General features: G+C 42.3%; 1 protein-coding gene across 3 annotated transcripts in view; it reads right to left on the reverse strand.

The window, feature by feature from the left end:
* LOC124553680 (histone acetyltransferase KAT2A) overlaps positions 1-15,517 on the reverse strand; it is a 327,182-nt gene that overhangs the window by 233,947 nt on the left and 77,718 nt on the right. For all 3 annotated transcript variants that reach the window (XM_047127565.1, XM_047127567.1, XM_047127566.1), the window contains one exon: positions 3,711-4,081. In XM_047127565.1, the coding sequence (XP_046983521.1) occupies positions 3,711-4,079 (369 nt within the window). In that variant the 5' untranslated portion in view covers positions 4,080-4,081. The remainder of the gene's footprint in view (positions 1-3,710; positions 4,082-15,517) is intronic.

Genomic DNA, 15,517 nt, shown 5'->3' on the forward strand with positions numbered 1-15,517 from the left:
TATGGAACTGTGTGAGACGTTTTGGGACTCATCTTGCACAAACTTTATGAAACCCAAGTCTGTTGTGGATGATTTTGTAGGCAGAACAGTGACTAATTTGCAGACAATGTGCCACTTTGTGAATAATTAATCATCTGTCTAAGAGAATCATTTCATGTGAACGCTCAATGGCATCTTCAATTGTAGTGGTGAACAGTAGTCCGGCTCCTTCACCGTGCGTAACACTTTTGGGACCATTTTGGTTTTTTTCAATCCATTCGTAGACACTCTGTTCTGGCAAAACACTGTTCCCGTACTGTACCGAAAGTCTTCGATGAATTTTGGCCCCTGATACGCCTTCCGACCACAAAAAACGGGTCACTGAACGTTGCACTTCTTTGGTACAAATAAACAGCGGAGCAGCCATGATTAACAGCATAACAGCGATAATGAAACTAATCTAGCAGGTTGAAAATTGCAAAGATATAACAACAAATAAACAAAGCATCCGTCATCAACATAAAACGACAGTACTGCCAAACTAAACAAAAATATAACGAATTGTGGATAATAAATGACTTACCCTCATATTTTGCAGCATTATGCATCTTTAATAATCAATTTGCCTCCATCATATCATTAAATATTCAATTACAATATTTTCAGTTGAAGAAAAGCAACAACTAATTTTTCAGCCTGGACCTTCCACAGACCCTGACTCTTTGCCTGAGCCTTCCACTACCCACGACCCTTCACTTGGGCCTTCTAGTGCCCAAGACACATTGCCTGGGCCATCAGTAGTCACAGAGACAAGTAAAAAAATTGTACACAAGACATCAGTATACGTATTTCTTCATACATCGATAGTTCATAAAACAGCTTATCTGTCTTCTGTATTCATATTCTATCACTACATGCCTCTTACAGGTTGTTTCAAAAATGACCGGTATATTTGAAATGGCAATAAAAACTAAACGAGCAGAGATAGAAATACACCGCTTGTTGCAATATGCTTGGGACAACAGTACATTTTCAGGCGGACAAACTTTCGAAATTACAGTAGTTACAATTTTCAACAACAGATGGCGCTGCAAGTGATGTGAAAGATATAGAAGACAACGCAGTCTGTGGGTGCGCCATTCTGTACGTCGTCTTTCTGCTGTAAGCGTGTGCTGTTCACAACGTGCAAGTGTGCTGTAGACAACATGGTTTATTCCTTAGAACAGAGGATTTTTCTGGTGTTGGAATTCCACTGCCTAGAACACAGTGTTGTTGCAACAAGACGAAGTTTTCAACGGAGGTTTAATGTAACAAAAGGACCGAAAAGCGATACAATAAAGGATCTGTTTGAAAAATTTCAACGGACTGGGAACGTGACGGATGAACGTGCTGGAAAGGTAGGGTGACCGCGTACGGCAACCACAGAGGGCAACGCGCAGCTAGTGCAGCAGGTGATCCAACAGCGGCCTCGGGTTTCCGTTCGCCGTGTTGCAGCTGCGGTCCAAATGACGCCAACGTCCACGTATCGTCTCATGCGCCAGAGTTTACACCTCTATCCATACAAAATTCAAACGCGGCAACCCCTCAGCGCCGCTACCATTGCTGCACGTGAGACATTCGCTAACGATATAGTGCACAGGATTGATGACGGTGATATGCATGTGGGCAGCATTTGGTTTACTGACGAAGCTTATTTTTACCTGGACAGCTTCGTCAATAAACAGAACTGGCGCATATGGGGAACCGAAAAGCCCCATGTTGCAGTCCCATCGTCCCTGCATCCTCAAAAAGTACTGGTCTGGGCCGCCATTTCTTCCAAAGGAATCATTGGCCCATTTTTCAGATCCGAAACAATTACTGCATCACGCTATCTGGACATTCTTCATGAATTTGTGGCGGTACAAACTGCCTTACACGACACTGCGAACACCTCGTGGTTTATGCAAGATGCTGCCCGGCCACATCGCACGGCCGACGTCTTTAATTTCCTGAATGAATATTTCGATGATCGTGTGATTGCTTTGGGCTATCCGAAACATACAGGAGGCGGCATGGATTGGCCTCCCTATTCGCCAGACATGAACCCCTGTGACTTCTTTCTGTGGGGACACTTGAAAGACCAGGTGTACCGCCAGAATCCAGAAACAATTGAACAGCTGAAGCAGTACATCTCATCTGCATGTGAAGCCATTCCACCAGACACATTGTCAAAGGTTTCGGGTAATTTCATTCAGAGACTACGCCATATTATTGCTACGCATGGTGGATATGTGGAAAACATCATACTATAGAGTTTCCCAGACCGCAGCGCCATCTGTTGTTGAAAATTGTAACTACTGTAATTTCGAAAGTTTGTCTGCCTGAAAATGTACTGTTGTCCCAAGCATATTGCAACAAATGGTGTATTTCTATCGCTGCTCGTTTAGTTTTTATTGCCGCTTCAAATATACCGGTCATTTTTGAAACACCCTGTACTTTTCCAGATGGAGAACATACTCACAGTGATGACCCAATTGTCGACACTACATTCACTCACTTCATGACAAATGTACCTTACTACATACAGATTTCATATTCATCTTCCTCTTTGGTATCCTGTACCTGATATGTTGTACATGCAATTTGTTAACGATTTCAATGAACAATGCTTCCCATCAATTAATTCACAACAACCTCATTTAGCATAATACACCAAAAGTATGAAGCCAATGAGAGACAGTTGGAAGGGGTCATAAAGCTGTAGTGTGCAGAAGGTATATTTTGTAGTTTTTGCTTTCCTCCTTTCCCGTTTATGACAAAATTGAATATTACAATGCCTCTTACAGGAAATCTAATGTATTTGCACTTGGTGTGGAAGTTTTGTTCATAACACGTATGTTTTTTGAGTTGTATGGCACGGAAATTGGTGTTTTTGATTTTTTCACAGAACAACCAAAAAGTAGCTGCTGTTTAGTGAGCTCTAGAGCCAATACCACCTGAGTAGTGGATTTAGTAGAAATTTTCTTTAATTTAATTTTGCAGAGAATGATCATCTTCGAAAAATACATAGTTTTTTGAGATATAATCAAGATACAGAAAAAAGTGCCAATATTTTGAGGTTCTTCTGCAAGTTTCATTATGAAGCCCCCTCCAAGGAAGTAGCCAACATGAAATTTGGATTTGGCACCACCAAAAACATATAGAACCGTTGAGAAAGAACTTCTGCAGTTTTATTACAGAAAAACTACCATCTGACTGGGCTACTTGCTATATTTTTTTAGCATAAGTACACACATTCACAGAAACAACCACACAGACACACAAATGCCCACTCACGCGGCCACGGGAGGGCGCGTGGTGTCGCGTGTGAATGTGTGTGTACATTTACGAGAAAAGCAGTAAGTGCTGAAAAGCTAGTGTGTAAGCTTTGAAAACAATTAATACATGTTCTCTGTTACGTGCGTCTCGGTGCCACATATAGGTCCACTGTAGGTGAGTCATTGCCGTGCCTTTATTTTATGAACTGTTCCATTCTGTAATTTCTGTAACTCAGCAGAAATCTTGAACATTTCCAAATGTTCCGTTACAAAAGAAATAAGAAAAGTACTGTTCCAGTTTAATTCTCACACCATGGTGAAGATGAGTGATACAAATATTAGTGACAGTGGTATTGAGAAACAGCTGAAATTGCCAAAATCAAACAAGTCTCCTGGGTCCAACGGAGTCCTGTAGAGAGCTGCAGACACACCCACCTGGCAGGCCGAGTAAATGGCGAGTTTGAGCATCTTCTTGCTGTGGCTCCAGTTGTAGACCTGCTGCTTCCGCATCTGGATGCGCTGCAGGTTCGACTGCCGCGACGCCTGGTCCGCCGCTGACCCCGACGTCCCCACCGGTTGCGACCCGCCCGCCTTCTCTTCGCCGACCGCAGTAGCAGACGCTGCGTCCGGGCCCGAGCCGCCCCCGGCACCGCCCTGCGAGGCGATACCGGAGGATACGTCGGCCGGGGCTACGCCCGGTGCCGTCACGGTCACGAGGCCGTCCCCGGATACGGCGGCCGAGATGTCGTCCTCGGACAGGTGGGCCAGTGCGGACCCGTCGTCTGCGAGCGTCTGCTGGCTCATGTCTACAATGATACGTGTATCTCCTAACTCTCTTGATGTTTCAGAATTTCCTCTGCACTTTTTACAGGAGAGGTCCATACAAATTATAAAAATGTATGTATGAGGGTCATTCAATAATTAAAGAGACATATTGGTCTCGGGGAAAAAAAATGTTAGTAGGGCAAGGGCAAGTTTGGTACTTTTGTGGCTTTAAGTTGCCATCACGGAGATGAGCCCTGATCAGCTGATGTATCAACACTGATTTGTTTATAACCTCAAAAATACATTTCAAGATCGCGAGTCCGTTCTGTTATTCGTTTTTTACTTACTGAAGGCGAGAAACCAGTGAAAGTATACTGCAGAATGTCTAAAGTTTATGGTGAAGATTGGTTGAATCGTTCTAATTTTTACAAACGGGTGGAGCAGTTAAAAATTGCCGCGACTCAATGACTGACGTACACCATTCTGGCTGACCAGTTGCAGTTTCAATTCTCTCCCTTGAAAGTCGAATTGATGACATTATTCGTACCGACCGTTGTGTGACTGTGGAAATGATAGTTGATAAGGTTCAAGTTAGTACTGGTACAGTTCATAACATTATCTGTAACAAGATGAAGTACCGCAAAACATGCAAGACGGGTCCCAGAGGAGTTGATGTAGCTACACAAGGAAACAAGGTTGAGAGTGTGCACAGAGCTAAAGGAACATTATGAAAGAGGTGGTGAGCACTTCCTCAACAAAATTTTAACTTGTGATGAAACTTGGGTTCACTATTATGAGCCAGAACCAAAAGGACAAAGCATGGAGTGGAAGCACACCAACTCACCTGTCAAGAAAAAAATTCAGAACCCAAGCATCAGCAGGAAAAGTCATGTTGACGGTGTTACGGGATGCTGAATGTCTGGTTTGTCGTGATTATCTCAAAGAACAGCCAATACTACTCGGATTTGCTTTTAAATGAGGTGAAGCCAGCCATGAGAGAGACGTCGTGGATCTCAGAAGAAAGGTGTGATTCTCCAGCAAGACAACACACGTCCTCATATTGGTCAACTGACCCATGAAACCATTGACAAAATTGGCTGTGAAGTACGGTCTCATCCCCCTTACAGTCCTGATTTAGCACCTAGTGATTTCCATTTGTTTGGTGCACCGAAGGAGGCATTAAGTGGGAAGAGATTCCAGGACAACGAGGACGTCAAAAAGTTTGTAGGACATTGTTTCAACAATCTAGACGAAGAGTTCTTTGCCGCCGGAATAAAAAAGCTTATAGCCCGTTGGAACAAGTGCATAAATGTTCAAGGGGAGTATGTTGCAAAGTAGAAAAAGTATTGTTTTGTAAAAATAAATGCTTTTTTCTCCAGACCAATTTGTCTCTTTAATCACTGAACAACCCTCGTATGTTCCACATCTCCTAAGCCAGTGGACCAGATCCAACCAAATTTGGTACACACATCGTTTACTGTCTGGAAAGAATCACTATGGAGTAAGACTCACCTACCTATCACAGGGGTGGGGGTGAGGGTGAAAAAGCAGTGTAGCCCACAACACAAGGATACCTACACTTTTACTCATCCAGTATTTGAGAAAGAGAACACTTTGAAACTTGCAACAAACTTTACACTCAATTTAAAAGCTTTATGAAACTTTGTCTCTGTGACGGACCCCACAAAATGGTGATAGGAAAAATGTTTGTTGCTCATTGCATTTTCATTGTTCGTGCAGTAGTTTGCTACATGATGGAGGAGTTTTTCAGTTATTAATTTTTTACTACTAACTGATTCATGAGACATTTTGCTGACAGTGTTTACGTATACCACTGAATGTACCAGGGAAAATTACATCATTGTATGAAACTTAGCTTGGGAGATATGACATCATAAAATCCAAATGTATGAAAAATTACAGCAACGTGCAAAATGTTTAAGTTTACTACTTCACTGATACTATATTCGCAACAGTTTTTGCAGACAGTATCCATGTTTGCTGCTGAATATACCTAAAAAACAGTATATCATTTCATGATACGCAGTATGGTTGATACACTATGTGATCAAAAGTACATCTACATCTACATCTACATTTATACTCCGCAAGCCACCCAACGGTGTGTGGCGGAGGGCACTTTACGTGCCACTGTCATTACCTCCCTTTCCTGTTCCAGTCGCGTATGGTTCGCGGGAAGAACGACTGTCTGAAAGCCTCTGTGCGTGCTCTAATCTCTCTAATTTTACATTCATGATCTCCTCGGGAGGTATAAGTAGGGGGAAGCAATATATTCGATACCTCATCCAGAAACGCACCCTCTCGAAACCTGGCGAGCAATCTACACCGCAATGCAGAGCGCCTCTCTTGCAGAGTCTGCCACTCGAGTTTATTAAACATCTCCGTAACGCTATCACGGTTACCAAATAACCCTGTGATGAAACGCGCTGCTCTTCTTTGGATCTTCTCTATCTCCTCCATCAAACCGATCTGGTACGGATCCCACACTGATGAGCAATACTCAAGTATAGGTCGAATTAGTGTTTTGTAAGCCACCTCCTTTGTTGATGGACTACATTTTCTAAGCACTCTCCCAATGAATCTCAACCTGGTACCCGCCTTACCAACAATTAATTTTATATGATCATTCCACTTCAAATCGTTCCGCACACATACTCCCAGATATTTTACAGAAGTAACTGCTACCAGTGTTTGTTCCGCTATCATATAGTCATACAATAAAGGATCCTTCTTTCTATGTATTCGCAATACATTACATTTGTCTATGTTAAGGGTCAGTTGCCACTCCCTGCACTAAGTGCCTATCCGCTGCAGATCTTCCTGCATTTCGCTACAATTTTCTAATGCTGCAACTTCTCTGTATACTACAGCATCATCCGCGAAAAGCCGCATGGAACTTCCGACACTATCTACTAGGTCATTTATATATATTGTGAAAAGCAATGGTCCCATAACACTCCCCTGTGGCACGCCAGAGGTTACTTTAACGTCTGTATCTGGACATCTGGCCAAAAACGGTTTTACAATTTCGCGGCACTGTCCATCGGTAATGCTGGAATTAAATATGGTGTTGGCCCACCCTTAGCCTTGATGACAGCTTCCACTCTTGCAGGCATAGGGTCGATCGGGTGCTGGAAGGTTTGTTGGGGAATGGCAGCCCATTTTCCACGGAGTGCTGCACTGAGGAGAGGTATCAATGTCGGTCGGTGAGGCCTGGAATGAAGCCGGTATTCCAAAACATCCCAAATGTGTTCGCTAAGATTCAGGTCAGAACTCTGTGCAGGCCAGTCCATTACAGGGATGTTATTGTCGTGTAACCACTCCGCCACAGGCTGTGCATTATGAACAGGTGCTCAATTGTATCGAAAGATGCAATCGCTATCCCCAAATTGCTCTTCAACTGAGGGAAGCAAGAAAGTGCATAAAACATCAATGTAGGCCTGTGGTGTGTGAGTGCCATACACTACGATAAACATGACCACACCATAATGCCACCGCCTCCGAATTTTACTGTTGGCACTACACACTCTGGGAAATGACGTTCACCAGGCGTTCGCCATACCCACACCCTGCCATCGGATCACCACATTGTGTATCATGATTCGTCACTCCACACAACATTTTTCCACTGTTTAATCATCCAACGTTTATGCCCCTTACACCAAGCAAGGCATCATTCGGCATTTACTGGCGCGTAGTGTGGCTTATGAGCAGCCGTTTGACCATGAAATCCAAGTTTTCTCACCTCCTGCCTAACTGTCATAGTAGATGCAGTGGATCCTGATGCAGTCTGGAATTCCTGTGTGACGGTCTGGATAGATGTCTACCTATTACACATTACGACCCTCTTCAACTGTCGGCAGTCTCTGTCAGTCAACAGGTGAGGTCGGCCTGTAAGCTTTTGTGCTGTACGTGTCCCTTCACATTTCCACTTCACTATCACATCGGAAACAGTGCACCTAGGGATGTTTGCGAGTGTGGAAATCTCGCGTACAGACGTATGACACAAGTGACACCCAATCACCTCACCACGTTCGAAGTCCGTGAGGAGCGCCCCATTCTGGTCTCACACGATGTCTAATGATTATCGAGGTCGCTGATATGGAGTAACGGGCAGTAGGTGGCAGCACAAGTCACTTAATATGAAAAATATATGTTTTTGGGGGGTGTCCGTAAACTTTTGTTCACACAGTGTGTGATGTCAAATACTGAGATGTTTGTGAAACTGCCACATCATGCATGATGTTTTAATTTATTACTTCTCTGCTACAAACTCTATTCACATCACACTTCACAGACAGCATCCACATATGTTGCTGAATGTACATAGCAAAATACAGCGTATTTGAAAAAGAACTCCCTGGTTTTAATGTGTCATAGAGTCTGTACAAAGTGACAAGCACTATTCTAATTTGTGGTGTTTGATTCATCAACTCTCCAAGTTTGGCTCCCCTGCAGTTGTCAGGTCTGCTTGACCTTGAGATGGCACCAGTGAAGTTTTTTTCCCTCTGTTTCCTCAGTTCAGTCCAGGCGTGCGTGCAGTGCAGAGCAACTCTTTAACAATGTGTACCCCTCAACAGAAAGCGTGGTGTGTTATTTGACTTGTGAAAACCGAGTCAGTTATAACAACGCAACGTAATTTTAGACGTCAGTATGTTGGTGAACCACCTCCAGCAAAAACTATCATTGGCTAAAGTCTTTCAGGGAAAACAGTAGTGTTTTGAAAGTAAAATCACCAGGTAGACCGAGAACTTCTGCAGATGTTGTCGAATAGATTCGTATTTCGTGTGTTTGGAGCCCGAAGAAGTCATTGGCCATGCATAGTCTACAATTAGGACTGTCTAAAGGAACTGTGTATGACGATGTGTGTAAAAGGCTTAAGTTGCGCACCTACAAATTGCAACTGTAACATGAAATAGAACCTACTGATAAAATAGAAAGGTATGAGTTTGCTGTTGATTTTCTACACGAGATTTAACATCATAAACACCGAGATGCTTGAGAAACTGCTGGATCATGCATGTGATTTTAATTTATTACTTCTTTACTACCACCTCTACCTACAAAACATTTACAGAGAGTAGGCGCACATATACACCACTGGATATACTTGCACAATTATATCATTGTACAGCATACAGTTTAGCAGATACAACATCATAAACATTAAGCTGCATAAAAATGAAACTGCAGGGTGAAATTTGCGTACAAATACACATGAAATATGTTAAACATGTGTCACAGGGAGAGTCACAAGGTTTTCCCCCAGTTTCTGGAGGGTATTCCTTACAAGGGAACCTCCCCATCGCACCCCCCTCAGATTTAGTTATAAGTTGGCACAGTGGGTAGGCCTTGATAAACTGAACACAGATCAACTGAGAAAACAGGAAGTAGTTGTGTGGAACTGTGAAAAAATAAGCAAAATATACAAACTGAGTAGTCCATGGGCCACATAGGCAACATCAAGGCAAACGTGAGCTCAGGAGCGCCGTGGTCCCGTGGTAGCGTGAGCAGCTACAGAAGGAGAGGTCCTTGGTTCAAGTCTTCCCACGAGTGAAAATTCTACTTTCTTTATTTTTGCATAGTTATTATCTGTCCGTTCGTTCATTGACGTCTCTGTTCACTGTAATAAGTTTAGTGTCTGTGTTTTGCGACCGCATCGCAAAACCGTGCGATTAGTAGACGAAAGGACATGCCTCTCCAATCGGAACCGAAAACATTTGATCGCAAGGTCATAGGTCAACCGATTCCTCCACAGGAAAACACATCTGATATATTCTATACGACACTGGTGACGGCATGTGCGTCATATGACAGGAATATGTTATCGACCCACCTAACTTGCACACTTGGCGAATGGGTAAAAAGATTCTTCTACCTTGCCCGATTTCGGTTTTCTTGTGGATGTGATAATCACTCCCAAAAAAGTGATGAAAACATAAGAGTTCGTCACATAAACTGAAAATAAAAAATTAAAGTTTTCACTCGATAGAAGATTTGAACCAAGGACCTTTCGTTCCGCAGCTGCTCACGTTACTACGAGACCACGGCCATGCTGCGGTCCCAGTGTCCTTAATGTTGCCTATCTTGCCATGAACTACTCAGTTCTTTTTTGCTTATTTTTTCACAGTTCCACACAACTTCTTCCTGTTTTCTCAATTGATCTGTGTTCAGTTTTTCAAGGCCTATCCACTGTGCCAACTTATAACTAAATCTGAGGGGGGTGCGATGGGGAGGTTCCCTTGTAAGGTTATTTGGGACAAAAAATGTGAATAACGTAATGGGATCAGACCCTAATTAAGGAGCTACAGTGATTGAAAAACTCAGGAAAATGGCAGAAAAAAAACTTTTATTGCAGTTTTGGATTTAAAGCAAGTGTTCAAAATTTCCTATCTGCATTTGAAGGCAAAGATTCGTACAGGACTGAACCGCGCAAGTAGCATTTTGTAATTTCACATGCTCATTCCTTATTGACATTGTGGCATCGAAAATGCGTTGTATCAATTCTTCTCATGTTTCCACCTTAACTTCATACACGATGTCTTTCATCCACCCCCAGATGCAGTAGTCTAGGTGTGTTAAATCTGGGGATTTGGCAGGCCAGTTGATAGGGGCCCCGCAATCTATCCGTCAATGTGGGAATTGCCGATTAAGATAAGCTGTCACCACACGGTGGAAGTGTGCAGGTGCCCCGTCGTGTTGGACGTACATGTGGCATCTTGTTCACAGAGGAACATCTTCAAGAAGCTGCGGTAAGTCTTCTCGTAAAAAGTTACCATATATCCGGCCATTTAAATTCCCCGGAAGAATAAACAGCCCCAGTAACTGGCCACACACAAAGCCACACCAGACATTGACACTGAATCTGCTTTGAAATTGAGATATTACCATGACATGGGGATTTTCGTCTGCTCAGACATGCACATTGTTGATGCCATCTCTTGTGAAGATTGCCTCATCATTGAACATTATGAAGCTATAGAGCTGCCGATTTCCATTTAACCGGTTACAAAAGTGTAAATGGTTGGCACAATCATGTAGCTCTAAATGGTGAACTTTCTGCACATGAAAAGGATACAGTCCATTCTCGTGAAGAGTCCTACATACCTTAGATTGTGAAACGTTCAATCGGGTATCTAGGCAAGGACTGTGCTCTACTAAATAAAGAATGTTTTCCTCTTCCTGAACGTCACAATGCCTTTCAGAGTGAATACGAATACTGGGAAGAGTACCAGTTTCTAGCAATGTTCGATTCTGTTCCACTAAATGTTTTGCCACTCGGAATCCTACAATTATGATACCGACTGTGATAGTCGGCAACAGCAGCTTTCGCATTACCATCACAGAAGCCCAAAACATATACCATCTCTCCATACTCATGCGATGAAAATTTGTACACAGGAGACAGTAACAGTAAACAGTGACTGCAGTATCAACAACGTGGTTGTTATGCAAAGATACCACTCACTGCACTCATCTACCCAAGACTGATTGTGTGTCCTGTGAACACAAGTGTAGCGCTCCATGCACCGTGGCATGTTTCAGAATTCTGTTGTAGCTCGTTATTTATGGATCTGATCACATTACTGTATTTGTTCCAAATAACCTATGGAATAACCTCCAGCAACCGGGGGAAAATCTCATGATTTGCCCTGTATTTGACATGTGCACATGTGACAAAAGCCACGGGTAAAAAGCTCACCCTAAACCGCTGGAATGATTTCAGACAAATTTAGTGCATACATTAGTTAATTTGGAAAGAAATGCTGTAGGGGGAAGAATCACCAGCCTCCTATTGAGATGAGAGAGAGAGAGGGAGAGAGAGGAGGGCAAGGAGATGGACAGACAGTGAAAGGGAAGGGGGAGATAGGCACAGATAGGGGGAGCAGCAGGAGCAGGACAAGGAGGAGATGGACAGAGATAGGAAAGGGGGAAATGGATAGAGGAGAGTGGGACAGGGACACAGATAGCAAAGGGAAAAAGATGAACATGGATAGGGGGTGGAGATGAACAGTGTGAGAGAAAGGACAGAAAGAGGGGTGAGGAAGACATGGACAGAGTGGGAGGAGGGGACTGACAAACAGAGAAGGAGAAGGAAGATGGAATTAAAGGGGGAAGAAAAGAAGGAATTAGAAGAGAGAGGGTGAGATGGACAGAGGTGAAGCAGCAGGTGAATAGAGGGGGAAGGAATAGATTGAGAGAGAGGTGGGAGGAAGAGATGGACAGAGAATAGGGGTGGTGGAGATGGACAAAGAAAGGTGGGAGGAGGAGATAGACTAATAGAAGATTGGAATAAATAAATACCTAGGCAGTGCCAGGTTTCTCAGATAGCAGTAAATATTTTAGGAGGTTGTGCTACAGAAGAATGCTAATATTAGATGGGTAAATCATGTAACCATTGAGGAGGTAATGAAGAGAATTGGGGAGAAGAGGAATTTATGGTGTAACTGTACTAAAAGAAGGGATCAATTGATAGGAGCACATTCTGAGGCATCAAGGGAATAAATACTATAGAGGGAGAGCAAGAGATGAGTACAGCAAGTAGATTCAGAAGGATGTAGGTTGCAGTAGTTATTCGGAGATGAAGAGGCTTGCACAGGATAGAGTAGCTTGAGAGCTAAGCTACATCATCCAGTCTTCAGACTGAAGACAATGACAATGACCACAACAACAACAGTATAGGCTAATTTCAATAAAGCATGCCATCAAACATGGGTCTAATTTTTGTCAGTTTTCAGAGGTAGGTTGCATTTGTGTGTTTCCAGTCAAGTTGCTATGGTTTTATTTACTGATTGCTATTTTTGTTTTTATGTTCAAGTTCTAAAGTTGTGCTTTAGTTTACGTAACTGAAATTATCAATTTGTTGGCCAGTTCTACTCTACTGTTGAAGCATGCTATAAATATATATATAATACAAATGTTTTATGCCAATACAGTATTTGTGTGTGGGTTTTGTAACGGAAACGCTGCTGCTTGCAGTGAATACCGTGCACAATTTTGTAACTACAGAGTACCAGATTCAAGAGAGATTACTGACGCCTTCCATAACTGTGAGAGATCGGTGCAGTTCCAAACAGTCATAACTCACCATATCTCCCGAAAGTGTCAGTCAACAGTGCGGATGAAGCAGAACGCATTATTCAGTTGGTACAAAGAAGTTCTTCAACAAGCACATGCAAAATTCCAATATTTTCAGTGTTGTACATACAATATCCATTATATATGCACATACTCTATCCTCATCATTTACAATGTATTCAAAACCTCCAAGAAGGAGATGAAGCTAGATGATTAGAATTTCATTGTCAGCCAATTGTAAATTTCTATTTTAACTCATGAAGCCACTGTCATTCATGATGATATCAAGAGCACTTATACCTCACATTGACGACAAATGAAAACCTACATGTTATTGTGGGGGCATATTTTCAAGAACATTTCTCTGTATATATGTGGTGTGGTAAACAATCAGTTGACTGAGCCTATTGTGTTATGCCAAGGCCCAAGGCGCCAAGGGACAAAAGGAGGTCAAAAGCCCTTTTATCTAGACTTTATTCAACATGAGCTTCCAGCACTACTGGAAGAGGATTGTCGTTTCTTATTGCTGGAGGTGCTGATATACATTTAAATCGTGACTGAGGCCATTTACACCATGGAGGAACAGATTGTAATGAGCACATGGGCTCATGAACGACCCCATACAGGAAAATCAATGGAAATATTCATCAGAATTTCACTGTAATGTTTCAGAAACCTTCCCCATGAAAATCAAAAATTTTACCGTGGTGGAACAAGCTTCAAAGATAGGCCCCACTCAGGACTAACACCAACATAACTGGAAATGTATGTGAAAGCTGCAGAGTCACGAACGTTCCCCAAAAAATGACCATTTGTAAGCAGTCACAGAAATCAGGAGTTCCACACTCGACATTACAAAAGTTATAGGCCTTTAAATATTTGTTTGTAAACAAATTGAGTGATAATGACAAGCAAAAATGTCGTCAGACTTGTGGGCAAATGCAAAAACTAGAAACATTTATTTCTGGAGTACAGAAGACAAAGAAAATATTCCAGAATTCGAATCGAGAACAGCTGCCAACAGGAGTAACATAGAAGAAAATACCCTCGGAGTAGTGAAGCAACTTAAATCATTTAATAAAAGCAAGTCTTCTGGTCCCAACTGTATACCAATTAGGTTCCTTTCGGAGTATGCTGATGCATTAGCTCCATACTTAACAGTCATATGCAACTGTTCGCTCGACGAAAGATCCGTACCCAAAGATTGGAAAGTTGCATCGGTCACACCAATATTCAATAAAGATAGTTGGAGTAATCCACTAAATTATAGGCCCATATCGTAAATGTCGATATGCAGCAGGATTTTAGAACATATATTGTGTTCGAAGATTATGAATTACCTTGAAGAAAGCGGTCTATTGACACACAGTCAACATGGGTTTAGAAAACATCGTTTCTGTGAAACACAACTAGCTCTTTATTCACATGAAGTGTTGAGTGCTATTGACAAGGGATTTCAGATCGATTCTGTATTTCTGGATTTCCGGAAGGCTTTTGACACTGTATCACACAAGCAGCTCGTAGTGAAATTGCCTGCTTATGGAATATTGTCTCAGTTATGTGACTGGATTTGTGATTTCTTGTCAGAGAGGTCTCAGTTCACAGTAATTGACTGAAAGTCATCGAGTAAAACAGAAGTGATTTCTGGCGTTCCCCAAGGTAGTGTTATAGGCCCTTTGCTGTTTCTTATCTATATAAACGATTTGGGAGATAACCTGAGCAGCCGTCTTTGGTTGTTTGCGGATGACGCTGTCATTTATCGACTAATAAAGTCATCAGAAGATCAAAACAAACTGCAAAATGATTTACAAAAAAATATCTGAATGGTGCGAAAAGTGGCAGTTAACCCTAAATAACAAAAAGTGTGAGGTCATCCACATGAGTGCTAAAAGGAACTTGTTAAACTTCGGTTACACAATAAATCGGTCTAATCTAAAAGCCGTAAATTCAACTAGGTATTACAATTACGAACAACTTAAATTGGAAGGAACACATAGAAAATGTTGTGGGGAAGGCTAAGCAAAGACTGTGTTTTACTGGCAGGACACTTAGAAAACGTACCAGACCTACACTACGCATGTCCGTCCTCTTTTAGAATACTGCTGCGCGGTGTGGGATCCTTACCAGATAGGACTGACGGAGTACATCGAAAAAGTACAAAGAAAGGCAGCACATTTTGTATTAATGCGAAATATGGGAGAGGGCGTCACAGAAATGATACAGGATTTGCGCTGGAAATCTTACAATAAAGGCGTTTTTCGTTGCGACGGAATCTTCTCATCACCCACTTTCTCCTCTGAATCAAAAATATTTTGTTGACACCGACCTACATAGAGAGGAACGATCACCACGATAAAATAAGAGAAATCAGAGCTCTT

This window comes from Schistocerca americana, chromosome 11 (genome assembly GCF_021461395.2).
Source record: "Schistocerca americana isolate TAMUIC-IGC-003095 chromosome 11, iqSchAmer2.1, whole genome shotgun sequence".
Lineage (NCBI taxonomy): Eukaryota > Metazoa > Arthropoda > Insecta > Orthoptera > Acrididae > Schistocerca > Schistocerca americana.